The 14,860-nt window shown below is 41.0% G+C and overlaps 1 protein-coding gene across 2 annotated transcripts in view; it reads right to left on the minus strand.

Moving 5' to 3' along the window:
• The window catches only part of LOC134213114 (carcinine transporter), a 53,990-nt gene that overhangs the window by 23,333 nt on the left and 15,797 nt on the right, over positions 1 to 14,860 (minus strand). For both annotated transcript variants that reach the window (XM_062691726.1, XM_062691727.1), the window contains exons 2-5: positions 12,369 to 12,593; positions 2,587 to 2,760; positions 1,527 to 2,377; positions 1,235 to 1,454 (exon numbers count right to left, since the gene is read on the minus strand). In XM_062691726.1, coding sequence (XP_062547710.1) covers positions 1,235 to 1,454; positions 1,527 to 2,377; positions 2,587 to 2,760; positions 12,369 to 12,593 — 1,470 coding nt within the window. The remainder of the gene's footprint in view (positions 1 to 1,234; positions 1,455 to 1,526; positions 2,378 to 2,586; positions 2,761 to 12,368; positions 12,594 to 14,860) is intronic.

The following is a 14,860-nucleotide window of genomic DNA, read 5'->3' on the forward strand; positions in this document are numbered from 1 at the left end:
TTTGTCCCGCTTTTTCGTCCATTTTTTACCTTTCAAAAAATTTCAATGTATTATTTTTAAGTGTATAGTTTTAATTTGCTTTGTTAATTGTTAATTGCGGCCCTCCTTAGCCGTGCGGTAAGACGCGTGGCTACAAAGCAAGACCATACTGAGGGTGGCTGGGTTCGATTCCCGGTGCCGGTCTAGGCAATTATCGGATTGGAAATTGTCTCGATTTCCATGAGCATAAAAATATCATCGTGTTAGCCTCATGATATACGAATGCAAAAATGGTAGCTTAGCTTAGAAACCTCGCAGTTAATAACTGTGGAAGTGCTTAATGAACACTTAGCTGCGAGGCGGCAATTTCCCTGTGGGAGATGTAATGCCAATAATAAGAAAGAAGAACAACTGTTCTGTAATGTATTTTTTCCCATTGGCTTGCGGACCTGAGGGTCGCTGCTTTTAGCCCCCTCCCCTGCCAGTTGCTCCCTTAGCACTGGCGATACCATATTCATTTCAAAATGCATAGAAATAAAGAATAAAAAATAACTACACACTAACATCCCTCCCCTTGCCTAATTGATTGTAAGAACTTGGCCAGCCCTCTGATCTACAATTGAGAGCTGCTGAAACATGCACCTCGGAAGTAGTTGGTAAATCCTAATTACTACCTTACTTACTTCGGAGGCATACATTTATGTCATAAGCAAGTAAGGGAATCTGTCTTTCGTTCCATATTACATACTAGCAGACCCGACGAACTTTGTTTCGCCTAAAATTGATTTATTTTCTAATTAGTTATCGAGTTATGCAAAAAATTATGCTTTATTTGTATGGGAGCAGCCCCCCTTTTGAGAAGGTTTCGAACCATTACAAAAACATATCTTCCCTTCCAAAACCTCCATATCTCAGTTTTGGTTCCATTTGCTTGAAAAATTCTCGAGTTATGAAGGAATTGGTGTTTCATTTGTATGGGAGCCCCCCTTTTCAAAGAGGGGAGGGGTCTCGAACCACGTTAAGAACCTTCCCCGCCCCAGAAAACCTCTGCATACAAATTTTCACGCCGATCGGTTCAGTAGTTTCCGAGTCTATAAGGTTCAGACAGACAGAAATTTATTTTTATGTATATAGATTTAAAAAAATGATTGACTTTCAAATGAATTTCCGATGTCAAACTGCTGATCATTTTGAAATTGTATGTTTGATAAATATCAGGATAGAAAGAAAAGTAAAAGAAAAAACGTGTACTTACCAAATATGTTATGAATGGAATAACAATCAATCCCAAACCGCCGATGTAGCTGGATGTTCCGATTCCAACACCCCGCACCTGTGTAGGGTACAGCTCTCCGGCGAAAGGGTAGATTATAAGGAATGATGCCGATATCATTGATTTCGACAGAAGATAAAGGCACAATGTTTCCATCACGGCATCCTCCGGTAAAACCACTGTCGCCACACAGCTAATACCCCTGAAAGACACCACGAATTAGCTTATTTTCCATGGATGTTATAATAAGTATGAATCAAAAGATTCTACAAACCCCAAAATCATCAGCATACACATGGGCCATCGTCGACCCCAGCGGTCCATTGCGACCCAGCACACCAAGTAACTTGGTATCTCCACCAGCGATGATAGGAAGAAGCTCAAATACTGATTCTCCCCCAGCGATGGCCCGTAATAGCTCAGACCGAGATACACCGTCTCATTGACGAACCAATTCAACGTAATAAGGATTGTTTTCAGTCTCATGTTTGGCGTGCGGCAGAGGTCAAAAGGACCAATCGACACCTCCTTCCTTTTCTCGGTCCTATTCTTTTCCGCCTGAACCCTCAACTGGAGTTTGCTTTTGAACGCCGCCGGAAACTGCTTACCGTTGATTCTAGCCATTTTTTCGAGGATTTGTAACGCTTCTTCGAGTCTGCCTTTCATCAGAAGCCAACGTGGCGATTCGGGCATCACAAACAGGTAAAGGAAATACAACAGAAACGGCACTGAGGTGTAGAAAGTGAGTTCCACCCAGTCCCGTATCAGGTAGGTTACACCGGCGAGCATCATCAGACTTAAAGTGTAGAAGGTGCAGGTCATTACGGTAACGAACGAACGGTAGTTTGGCCCTACCAGTTCCAGTGCGATGATGAACGGAATTTGGTACACTGCTGGGATGGTGAGGCCAACGATCACTCTGCTCAACGCCCACATCGAAAAGCTTCTACTGGCAGCGGTGATAAAACTGCCGAAAAGCAGCGTTGCCAGACAGCAGAAGTACGATGTTCTGCGTCCAGCACGATCGTTGAGCATACCGAAGAGAAACACTCCGACCGGGCCTCCAGTGTTCAGAGCTACTAGTCCCAATGTGGGATAAATGTCGTATTCACAGACTAGATTATACTGGAATGAATGGAAGAAAAAATGATAGTTTGTAGAAAGCAGAGTAAGGTGATTCGTATGAATGTTCAAGAATAATTGTATAACCAAAAATGCACATTTTTACCAATGCAAAGAGTACATATTTCATCGACTTGATTCAATCATTTCAATTTGAAATGAGCGAAAAAATGCAACAAAATGAATCTTACAATGTAGGTAGGTATACTTACATCAATCACTATCGATGATATCACGGTGGAACTATTGAATTCCCACCCATCGCGACAGTGCTCCACCGGCCAGGAATTGTTAGGAATAATAGACGAAGAGTCATTACTAGCTAGCAATGCTTTCCAATCCACCGCATATCGAGAGCACTTGCTGAACTCCTCCAGTCCGTCATGCTGCGAGATAAATATAATAAGAAAAAAAGTCATCACAAGATAATAAAATTGAACACATCTACTTTCCTAATGTTACCTAATCGTGATCTGTTCGTTAGATATATGATTATAACTGTACAAGACGATTTGAAAGAAGGACATTGAAATCACACAAACATGCTCATGTCCCACAAATCGTAGTTGCTACTCCGTGATTAACTAGAACATGCGAAATTGTACAGAGAACACAATAAATGAAGCTTGGGACTAGCTACCCATTCTCAATGTACACGTTTCGGGAACACAAATATCTAAAGTCAATAAAGGCGTCGGCCACGTCCTTACGGTCATTTAGGAAAGGAAGGATTGTTAGTCAGACTCTCGTTGCTACTAGAGACTGAGTATACCTCTGCATCTCCACGATTGTCTTGGGACAGGATATCGTTTTAGTTACAAAGGATAATTTATCTGGATTCACTTCGGTAAGTGATGCGATCTATGGGATTGGGAATAACACTAATTCGCTGTTTCGCTACGAGAAAAAAGTTAAACCATGCACGGTGGCATATGAAAACTGAGGAGAATCGCGTTTTGGACGACCAAACGCGCATTGAAGATCACTCTTGTCTCAACCGGAGCAAAGCGCAATACATGCGCATGAGCCACCGAACACGAAATAGATATTTTATTACTTTCCTACGACTGAAACACGCACTTACTTGCTCGATGGCTACTCCACACAAACGATATGCATAGTTAGATCTATAAAGGCAGGATATTACCAAGCCAGAGATGGTAAATGCTGGGTAATGCGTATTTGAAGGAATAAAATAGACCTCATTTCGGAGTCCTTAGCGTCTTACCCATAGCAACTCCTATCCCTACCTCCCCGTGGTGCTGGCCAGGATTCGACCAACCTCAGGAACAGTGGCGCCGGGAGTGGGTGGGAGAAGTAGGACATGTCCTACGCATGATTTTGGTAAGAACATTCTGGATAACTAAAGTATCTAATATCATCAATACTGTTCTAGATAAAACAAATATCATTCAAAGGTAATCAGAGATTTGAAGGTTTCAAATGTTGAGGTTTCCGTAAGGCCGTAAATGTAAAGGAAAATAGTTTTCCGAAAGGCTCCTCAGAGTGAGGATTTCTGGGTATCCCTTCTATCCAGTTTTCCGCAAGCGGTAATGGCTGCCAGCTAGCCTGCGGGTTAGTCTCTGATTTGACGTTTGTGGAGGTCAACTGAGTTCACTTAATCAACAGCTTCTTATATTCCACATTGATCAGGACAGAATACTCGGAGCAGTAGGTGCAGTTGACCTACACAAATGTCAAATCAGAGACTAATTCGCAGGCAAGCTGGCGGCCATTACCGCTCGCGGAAAACTGGATTCCAAATAATGTTCAATGATGTATTGAGTATTTTCCAAGAAGTTTTCAAGTTTTTAATAGTTTCTGCACTTCCATAAAATTGTTGAACAATTTCTGCAAGTCATAGGGGAGGTTCAGTTAATTTATTAAATTTTATAAGATTTTTAGGTGAATTAACCAAAAGTTGAAAATATAAACAATAATATAGCTTAGCTTAATTTATCTTAGACTGATAGTACTTGTCAATGGTTGCTACTCCGTGACTGATCAGACTGGTGTAAATTGCACTACGATACAAGTGAATAAAAATTGGGATCTACCATACCTATTCTGGAAGGACACGTTTCAGCAGCCCTCAAATATAGACAGGGATTGAATCCTAAAGAGAAAGAACAAGTCTCTCACTTATCATCTCTAAGGACTGTATCGAAAATAAGCTATCCACATTATTTTATTTGAATAAAATCGGATGGATTTTAAAAATTTATTAAAATTTATCTAGCAATATATGTTAATTCTGTTTGTTAAGTATTATGGAAAAATATAACACTGAATAAATATTGCCATATTCCAACATTTATTCAAGTATTTTTCTTCCTGGTCACAAATCGGCATAAAATTGCCTCGTTTTAAAACATGATTACTTTCTGGTCCAAATTCCGGTCACTTGATTTTGATTTTCTTCCTTTTTCCGACAGATTAGCGAACGTGTAGTTCCCCAAGCTTGTTGACCATGAATTTTTACCTTTGGGGGTGGATAGCGAAACGCTTGGTCAAATTATCCATCTCGATGCCCTTCTTACGGAGCCATGTGTCCAAAACTCAAATTTCCATATCACTTTCAATTTGAGATACATCGGAAACAACGAATTTTCAACAGAAAAACAAATTTTGATTTGAAACTTAACATACGAATATGTCGAATACAGGGTAAAACAAACCAATACCTTCGTGAGTTTCTGAGTAGCAACACTTTGAAAGTGGATAACTTATTTTCGATACAGTCCTTATATACGTATACGATATGTAGCATACCGCGAGAGACTTTTTTCGCAAGCTGTCATGATACAGAACTGATTCGGGATGCCATGATAAATTTCTTCTACAAAGCTCCAAATGCGGGGAGCACTGGCTCTGATGATGCATTTCAACTTGTTCTACACAGCTGTGCAGTAACCAACACGAAAGGAGCGAAAACAAAGCGAGAATCACAATTTTTCTGTGGGGCTACCGATCCGATTGTGTTTTTTCACACTTGTATACAAGTTTGATATATTTGTTATCATAGCTTGTTATGATTCGGAACAGTTTTTGCCTCTCTTTTATCGCTGTTCGTTATCTATTGAGAGCGATTTCTGCAAACCCTGAATAAAGATCAATAACGGTGCCAGTCAGTTGGGAAAGGAAAGAAATGTTAGTGTGACATAAGATTTGATCTTAAAATTAGGCTTCCGAGCCTCTTGAAAGGAGGCTTCCGAGCCTCTTGAAAGGAGGCTTCCGAGCCTCTTGAAAGGAGGCTTCCGAGCCTCTTGAAAGGAGGCTTCCGAGCCTCTTGAAAGGAGGCTTCCGAGCCTCTTGAAAGGAGGCTTCCGAGCCTCTTGAAAGGAGGCTTCCGAGCCTCTTGAAAGGAGGCTTCGAGGCCTCTTGAAAGGAGGCTTCTGAGCTCTTGAAAGGAGGCTTGAGGCCTCTTGAAAGGAGGCTTGAGGCCTCTTGAAAGGAGGCTTCCAGGCCTCTTGAAAGGAGGCTTCTGAGCCTCTTGAAAGGAGGCTTGGAGCCTCTTGAAGGAGGCTTGAGGCCTCTTGAAAGGAGGCTTCTGAGCCTCTTGAAAGGAGGCTTGAGGCCTCTTGAAGGAGGCTCTGAGCCTCTTGAAAGGAGGCTTCCAGGCCTCTTGAAAGGAGGCTTCTGAGCCTCTTGAAAGGAGGCTTCTGAGCCTCTTGAAAGGAGGCCTGAGCCTCTTGAAGGAGGCTTCCAGGCCTCTTGAAGGAGGCTCTGAGGCCTCTTGAAAGGAGGCTTCTGAGCCTCTTGAAAGGAGGCTTCTGAGCCTCTTGAAAGGAGGCTTCCAGGCCTCTTGAAGGAGGCTTCCAGGCCTCTTGAAAGGAGGCTCTGAGCCTCTTGAAAGGAGGCTTCCTGAGCCTCTTGAAAGGAGGCTTCTGAGGCCTCTTGAAAGGAGGCTTCCAGGCCTCTTGAAAGGAGGCTTCCAGGCCTCTTGAAAGGAGGCTTCCAGCCTCTTGAAAGGAGGCCTGAGCCTCTTAAAAGGAGGCTTCTGAGCCTCTTGAAAGGAGGCTTCCTGAGCCTCTTGAAAGGAGGCTTCCGTGCCTCTTAAAGGAGGCTCTGAGCCTCTTAAAAGGAGGCTACTGAGCCTCTTAAAAGGAGGCTTCCTGAGCCTCTTGAAAGGAGGCTCTGAGCCTCTTGAAAGGAGGCTTCCAGAGCCTCTTGAAAGGAGGCTTGAGCCTCTTGAAGGAGGCTTGAGCCTCTTGAAAGGAGGCTTCCTGAGCCTCTTGAAAGGAGGCTTCCGAGCCTCTTGAAAGGAGGCCTGAGCCTCTTGAAGGAGGCTTCTGAGGGCTCTTAAAAGGAGGCTTCCGAGCCTCTTGAAAGGAGGCTTGAGGCCTCTTGAAAGGAGGCTTCTGAGCCTCTTGAAAGGAGGCTTGAGAGCCTCTTAAAGGAGGCTTCTGAGCCTCTTAAAGGAGGCTACCAGGCCTCTTAAAGGAGGCTTGAGCCTCTTAAAGGAGGCTCTGAGCCTCTTAAAGGAGGCTTCCGAGCCTCTTAAAGGAGGCTTCTGAGCCTCTTAAAGGAGGCTTCCAGGCCTCTTAAAAGGAGGCTTCCTGAGCCTCTTGAAAGGAGGCTTCCTGAGCCTCCTAAAGGAGGCTTCTGAGCCTCCTAAAGGAGGCTTGAGAGCCTCCTTAAAGGAGGCTTCTGAGCCTCCTTAAGGAGGCTTCTGAGCCTCTTAAAGGAGGCTTCTGAGCCTCTTAAAGGAGGCTTCTGAGGCCTCTTAAAAGGAGGCTTCTGAGCCTCTTAAAAGGAGGCTTCTGAGGCCTCTTAAAAGGAGGCTTGAGCCTCTTAAAGGAGGCTTCTGAGCCTCTTAAAGGAGGCTTCCGAACCTCTTAAAAGGAGGCATCCGAGGCCTCTTAAAGGAGGCTTCGAGCCTCTTAAAAGGAGGCTTCTGAGCCTCTTAAAGGAGGCTTCGAGCCTCTTAAAGGAGGCTTCCGAGCCTCTTAAAGGAGGCTTCGAGCCTTTTAAAGGAGGCTTCCGAGCCTCTTAAAAGGAGGCTTCCGAGCCTCTTAAAAGGAGGCTTCCGAGCCTCTTAAAAGGAGGCTTCCGAGCCTCTTAAAAGGAGGCTTCCGGACCAAGGCAGGCAACCTATCAGGCATTGATTAAATAGCTGTTATACCTTTAGCAGATTTGTTTTTATCTCTGTCACTTTTACCAGCATTGGCGTGTTAAATGCTAGGTCATCCAAGAACTTCTTGGCAACAGACCTACAAATTAACGAGCGTAGCGATGAACTTCTAATCTCATATGTAACTTCATGTGGAATAACCTCATTCTGGTCGCATTGGGTGGTTCATCATCTTTTAAAAGATTTGAATGTTACATATCTTGATTGGTCTAGTGCTTATATTTGCGGCTACAAGTCATAGTGTTGAAAGTTGAATTTGGATTCCCAGTCTGGTAGGATTTTTTTAAATTCTTTGAGCATGGAGTATCATTGTGATAGCTTCCTGATAAGCGAATGCAAAAATACTAACTTGGCTTCTGGAGCACGATGGAACACGTGACCCATCAAATTGAACATTTCCTTCACTCCTCTTTTTACTCAAATTGCCAGAATTGTTCTAAAAAACGGGCTTAATTTATTTTTATAAAAAAATCCCAAAGAAATTTCTTGGTTTTCCTGAAATAATGTCCGAAGGACTTCCTGGAGGAAGTTCTGAAGGAATAATTGAAGAAAATTCTTAGAATTTTGAGGAATTTTTGGATTTATCCCCGTGGATGATTGTCTGGAGGAAATTCTGAAGGAATTCTTGGAGGAATGTCCAACCAAATTCTTAAAGAAATTCAAGAATGTCGGCAATTTCTTTAGGAGTTCTCTTGGAATTCGTACGGAGATATCCGAAATTTCGTCCTAGAATTTTGGAAGCAAATAGCGAAGAAAATTCCGAAAGAAATACTAGATGAATATCCGAGGCAGAGTAGAGACACTTACGCGAAGATAGAGAGAATCTCCTTTCAACAGGATAATCCAACAAACTAATAAATAAATACGCAATACTTTATTTGATAAACAATACCCAAATAAATTTCGGGGTTTTCTTGAAATATTTTCCGAAGGAAGTCCTGAAGAAAGTTCTGAAGGAATGAACCTGAAGAAATTGCTTAGAGTCTTGAGGAATTTCTGGATCTATCTTTGTAGTAATTTTTGGATGATTTTCTGGAGGAATCCCTGGAGAAAATTCAGAAGGAATTCTTGGAGGAATGTCAAAAAAAAATCTTGAAGGAATTTAAGAATGTCGGTAATTCCTTTGGAAATTATATCTGCTATCTAAAAGTTCGTCCTAGAATTTTGAAAGGAAATGGCGGAGGAAATTCCGAAAGAATTACTAGATGAATTTCCAGGGGAATGGAATGTCTTATGAAATACCTGGAAAAGTTTCAGAGGAATTGTGTTTTTTTAACTTTATTAATGAAAAATATGTGTGTATGTACAGTAGACTGGCCCAGGAAACAAAAAGTCGTTCAATTCCACGGGGCACCCAGGATTGTGTCTTTGGGTGAGAAAATCAATCTCTGAAAATTTCAGCTCAATCGCATGTTGCATAAGCTGGCGCATTTGAATTGAAGTTTGTATGGGGATTTCAGCCAAAATGTATAGGAAAATACACCTCCGTCACTTATTCGATCTGGAAATTGGTTCTGATTGCTCGATTGACCTCAGAATTACAAGAACGGCAGTTGGTATGCTGCAGAACAATTTCACAGAACATTGTACGATGATTAAATGAACTTTTATATAGGTTTCGGCTGATACGATTCGATCAATAAATCCAAAAATACACAATTCGGCTCCTAATAAATCAGCCGAATTTTAAAGGAATTTTCGAAGAAACACCTGAGGGAATTTGAGTGTTAAACTTATTATAAACTTAAAAAAATAGCAAGTTAACAAATATTTTTAAAAAATGAATGAATTTACAAGCAAAATTACCGAAGATTTTCCAAAAGAATTTCAGAAGAGATTCCCGAAAGAGTTCTTAGAGGAATTTTAAAAGAAATTTTCGGAGATCTACAGGAATTTCTGGAAAAGTTGCTAAAGGAATTTCAGGAGGAATGTCCGAAGGAATTGCTAAAGGAAATTTGGGAAAAAAAATCCTAGAGAAAGTTCTAAATAAATTCCAGAGGGAAATTTCAAGAGAATACCCAAAATAATCTTCCTAGAGTTTCAAAAGAAATTGTTGAAGAATTACTGGAAGAGCTTTTATAGGAAGTTCCAAAAACAAATTCCTGAAGGAATTTATAAGAAAAAAAATCCTAAGTCTGATTTCAAAGGTTTTTTTTTTTCCAAAGGGGATTTCCGATTGTAGGAATTCTTAAAGGAATTTTCAAAGGAACTACTAAAAAAAATACCAATGAATTTCTAAAGAAATTCCCAAAAGACTCCGTAAAGGAATTTCCGAAGCAATCCCTAAAGTAATTTCCAAGGAAATTCCTGAAGGAACTTTTGAAGAAATTTCGGAACGAATTTACGAAGAAATACCCAAATACATTTTCATTCCCTTCTTAGAAGAAGTTCTGAAGGAATTCATTAGGAAACATCTTAATTAGGCTTAGAATTCCTTTTTCGAATTTTCTGAGGAATATCTTGAGGAATTTCCAAACGAATTTCTGGATTTGTATCCAAATTACTTTCCAATGAACTTATGTGCTGTGATGCGGCAATGACCTAGTGGAGGATGTAATGTACACTTTTGTTGTGGACATACAAGCTACACCTATTAGGATGTTCACCCCATCAGTCTGACTGTAGCTAGTAATTGTATAAAAAAAAATCAAAGGCATCGTATGGATTGCTGTGTTAAACTTTTTTCCTCAGCTCAAAATTCTTCACGCCGATTCACGCCGCCGCCGAACATTGCTTACGGCGTGACGCCGCCGACGCCGCCGCCGCCAGTGTAAAAATGCCCTTACGCCGCCGCCGTTCACAAATACTTCGGCGCACAGGTCTAACGGAAGCGTAGAATACAGAGATTTTCCTTTCCTCTTGTCGTAGCAAAAGTCGTAACGGGATCAGTAGAGATACAAATAACACTGAGAAGCACCCTCGAAATTAAAATAGCTTCGGTTAATATTAAAAACTTCCTTCAGCAAAGAGATAATACAATCGCACAGTACAAGAGTCCAATGCGGTCAACTGAAACCAATAAAACTTGCTTTAGATCCCCCGATAGAACATTTTAATTTACCCATGACATAGAAGCGGAGAGCTCATACGTTTGTGGGTATTTAAGATATGTTGATTTTTATGATATAATATTTTCCTACAGATACGGTGAGTGAGATGGATTTCCATCATAATGGGAACAGTTCCCCCTTTTTTTTATATAAAAATAGTTTTAAGAGGTTTTCAGCTGTTTCCAAAACCGAGTGGGCCTTGTAACTAAGGTACACCGGGGCAAGTTGAAACGGTTTTTTCAAAGTTGAACTTTGAAGTGCTGTAAAAAAATCACCCTTTGATAAATTTTGAATCCGTTTGCGGTATTTGCTAGTTCGGGCCAAAAATTATACATAAAAAATAAGCAACCTTACCAAACTTTTTAATAAATATTTTGCATACTAAATTTATGTTTTGTATGTCTGTTTCAACTTGCCCCTGCATATCGGGGTAATTTGAAACACTGCGCTGTATATAGACATAAGCTAACTGTACCGTATCAAAAACAAAATATATGTACTCAGTGTGACTCAAGATGCACGAGGTTGTAAAAGTGACTAAACTGCCAAGCATAAGAGTCCTATGTATATTTTTGACGATTTTGCTTAAATTAGCTTAAAATTGTCTCCTAGAACCATGATAAAATAGTAGGCTTTGTTCTAGGAATTTGAAAGTCAAATCCCACATGTCTCATCTTGATATTTACTCGCATAAAAGTCACATTCCAGATTTTGTTACTCTATACCTACTCTTTTCTTTGATTAATTCGGCTGTGGCCTCTTCATAAATTCACATTAATTAACCAGCGTATCTCTCACAGACTCTCGATTGGATAAAGGGGGGCTGGGGAAGTCAAGATGGAGTTAACGAAATGTTTACATGCTCTATGATTTATTTTTTGAGAGCCAGTGCTCACAGCACGGCAAAGTAGATTAAGAATCTCAAAACTAGACCGTGCAGCTTAAACATTGCCCCTTTTCATTCTATTCTTCAGGGGGTTGCATTCACGTCGGAATGGGCAGAAATTTATTAAATTAATTTTCAGAGTCCAAGGTCCAAATTTCTATTAATTTTTGTTTTCCGAATGCATTTACGGACCATGTTGAATTCTGGAAATTTTAATTGCGAGGGTGATGTTTTAAATCGTTGTTTCAACTTGCCCCGCACCACGCATTTATATTTGCCCCGATGGGTTGAAAATGCAGAGCAATATCAAACTACCAAAATACAAAAATTAAAACGTATCTTCCATCGATTTTTCATAATCATTATGTTTATTCAACATTGAATGCTTACCTTCCGTGAAAATTTGATGAAAAAACACTTCCAAACATCATTTTGGGATTTGTTTCATTGGCACGTCAAAAAGTTGTTTCGAATTTTGCAAAGGGCGAAAAATAAACAATGGCAGGGATTGCTTTTAGTAGCTGCAATCTTCCGGGAATAGCAGTCAGAAGGTGCGTTTAGGGGAGTAATTTGTTGAAAAAAAATAATCAGGGCATTCGGTCATTGCTGATCTAAATTACAGCTTCCGTTTCAACTTACCCCGCATTTCAACTTGCCCCGGTGTACCTTACTTCCAATTAGTCAGATTGATTTATTATCATCTCCTACTTAATACATCTGCTTACGCTTGCCGAACAACAAACACGATAGATGTTCGACTTCATTCATAAATATTCCTACCTAGCAATTAAATCTGAATTGCAATTAAGGTGTCTTTCCACGCGTCAATTTTAATTGACTATTATACTGAATCATCTAATATATCGATATGCAAACTACAGTTTCCATGAAAGCATAACAAAACAGATAAACGCTGGCACTTACCTCGACGATTGGAATGCCATACAGCTTCCGTTCTTCCGTGCTGAAATTCTGCAATTCTGGAATCTTACACCAATACTCCTCGGGTACGTCGGTCATGAACAGCTGATTGAAGGCACAAAATCCACAAGGAATACATGCCGGAAGACAGATCAACCAGAGCAGCAGTTTCTGGTAACGTCCAAACTCCCCTATCGCCGGTAATAGTTCATCCAAATCGAAAGGTTCCTGGTCATACAAAATGAGGCAGTTACATCACACATGCAAAGTCAAACAACGTGGGTATAAAAGGATAAATGGATTAGTGACGCTAATCGTTTCGCTTTCTAGACACCTTATGCTTCAACCCCGGTCATTAGGTTTAAGAAGGCGAGTATCCATTCTCGACCGCTTCACAGTGCAAACTTTCGACCATGGAACATGGAAATCGGTTACTATAAACGTTTTTTTATGGGATTAAACATTCGCTATCAAGGGTGGACTATGCTCAATGATGCAACATGTGGATCATTAGTTTAAACGAATCAACGTGAAGCAACAAAGATTGCAAAACTATTCAGTCCCATATGTAGATTTGTTGGCCTTCTTTACAGTCAAGGTTTTGTGATGGCAAATGACATTGATTTGTTATAGGGTTGGTGGAAGATGAAGGGCTGATACATTCCTACACAACAGGTGTTCTGTTACACGTTGAAGTTGGGATTGCATATTGCGCGTCCATCCATGGCATAGTTGCAGTGGACCATATCGTAATATACTCGAAACGAGATACGTTTGACGGTGTCAAATGAATTCAACTGGTGTTCTATCCGGCTATTTGTTTGTATTTTAGACTAGTAATGACAATGTTCCCAATAGCTATACGATTTGAAGAGAAAGAGAGGCAATAGGCCGTAAGCATAGCAAATGTTTCTTCTTTTTCTTTGTTCACATTCCATCCTCCACTGGGACATTGCCACCTCGCAGTATTCATTTAGTACTTCCACAGTTATTAACTGCGACGTTTCTAAGCCAAATTACCATTTTTGCATCCGTGTATTATTAACACGATGATACTTTTTTGCCCCAGGAGAGTCGAGAAAATTTAGAACCCGAAAATGTACTGACCTCGGAAGTCGGAAGTCGGATCGGAAATCGAACCCAGCCTTAGAGCGGGTAATATATTACCGCACGGTTGAGGAAAACTCCATTCAAATGTTATTCCCTTGTTCCCCTTGATTACAGCCTTTGAAACAGAATGAATTAAAATAATTTTAGTGACATTTTACGGATTTGAATGCTTTTATCATTCTTAGTATAAGGCTGGCATAAGTGGTTTTGGTTATACTTACGTACAAATAACTGTCTTTGATCCCACAATAATTCTTGAGATTTTCTACCCATTCACTTGCTTCTTCTTCTTCTTTAATGGCTCTACATTCCAACTGGAACTTGGCCTGCTTTTCAACTTAGTACCTACTCTTCCGATCTTCCCGGTGTTCAACCCTAACAAACCAGGGAAAGTTAGGATTGTTTTCGATGCGGCTGCTTTTTTCGGGGGAGTCTCTTTAAACTCTGTATTGATGAAGGGTCTGGATCAGTTCAATAGCTTACCACCTGTGCAGTATAAGTTTCGAGAGCGGTTGATAGATTTGAGAGGAGATGTTGCAGAGATGTTCCATCAGATGCGAATGAATGTCAAACGTGCAGATGATCAACGGGTTGTGTGGTTCGCCAATAACGAGACAACGGAGCCATGTGACTACGTGATGCAGGTGCAACATGTTCACCCAGTACCGCACTCTTCGTCCTGATTAAGAATGCTACCCGTTTCGAGAGAGAGTATCCTGCCGCCGTTGACGCTATCCTCCACAGGCACTACGTTGATATGTTAACAATCGTAGACACGGAGGAAGAAGCTATTCGATTAGCACAAGATGTTCGATACATTCATCAGGAAGGAGGTATTGACGAAGCAAGAATCGAACTTCATACGTTCGTCGATGCAAGTGAGCTAGGATACGCTGCGATTTCCTATTATCGGTTTGAGAAGATCGAACGTATCCATTGTGCACTAGTCGGTAGCAAGACCAGAGAAACTCCTCTCAAGTTCGCCTATATTCCCCGACTAGAACTGCAAGCGGCAGTCATCGGTACACGTTTGGCCATGAGTATCGAAGCCGGTCATTCCATCAAAGTAGAGCACCGATACTTCTGGACAGATGCCCGTGATGTAATATGTTGGCTACAATCAGACCACCGGCGCTATTCCCAATTTGTAGCCTTCCGCGCGGGTGAAATATTAGAGGCGACAGACGTTGAGGAATGGAGATGGCTAAACAGTAAATCCAACATAGCTGATGATGGAACAAAGTGGAAGAATAAACCGGATCTATCGTCGGGAAGCCGCTGGTTTAATGGGCCGTCAATTTTGTGCGAATCCAAAGATGAATGGCTGGACTCTTCACTGAATAACGTAGAAACGTTTGAAGAGATTCGCACGGGCGTATTACATA

The sequence above is a fragment of the Armigeres subalbatus genome, chromosome 2 (assembly GCF_024139115.2).
Source record: "Armigeres subalbatus isolate Guangzhou_Male chromosome 2, GZ_Asu_2, whole genome shotgun sequence".
Classification (NCBI taxonomy): domain Eukaryota; kingdom Metazoa; phylum Arthropoda; class Insecta; order Diptera; family Culicidae; genus Armigeres; species Armigeres subalbatus.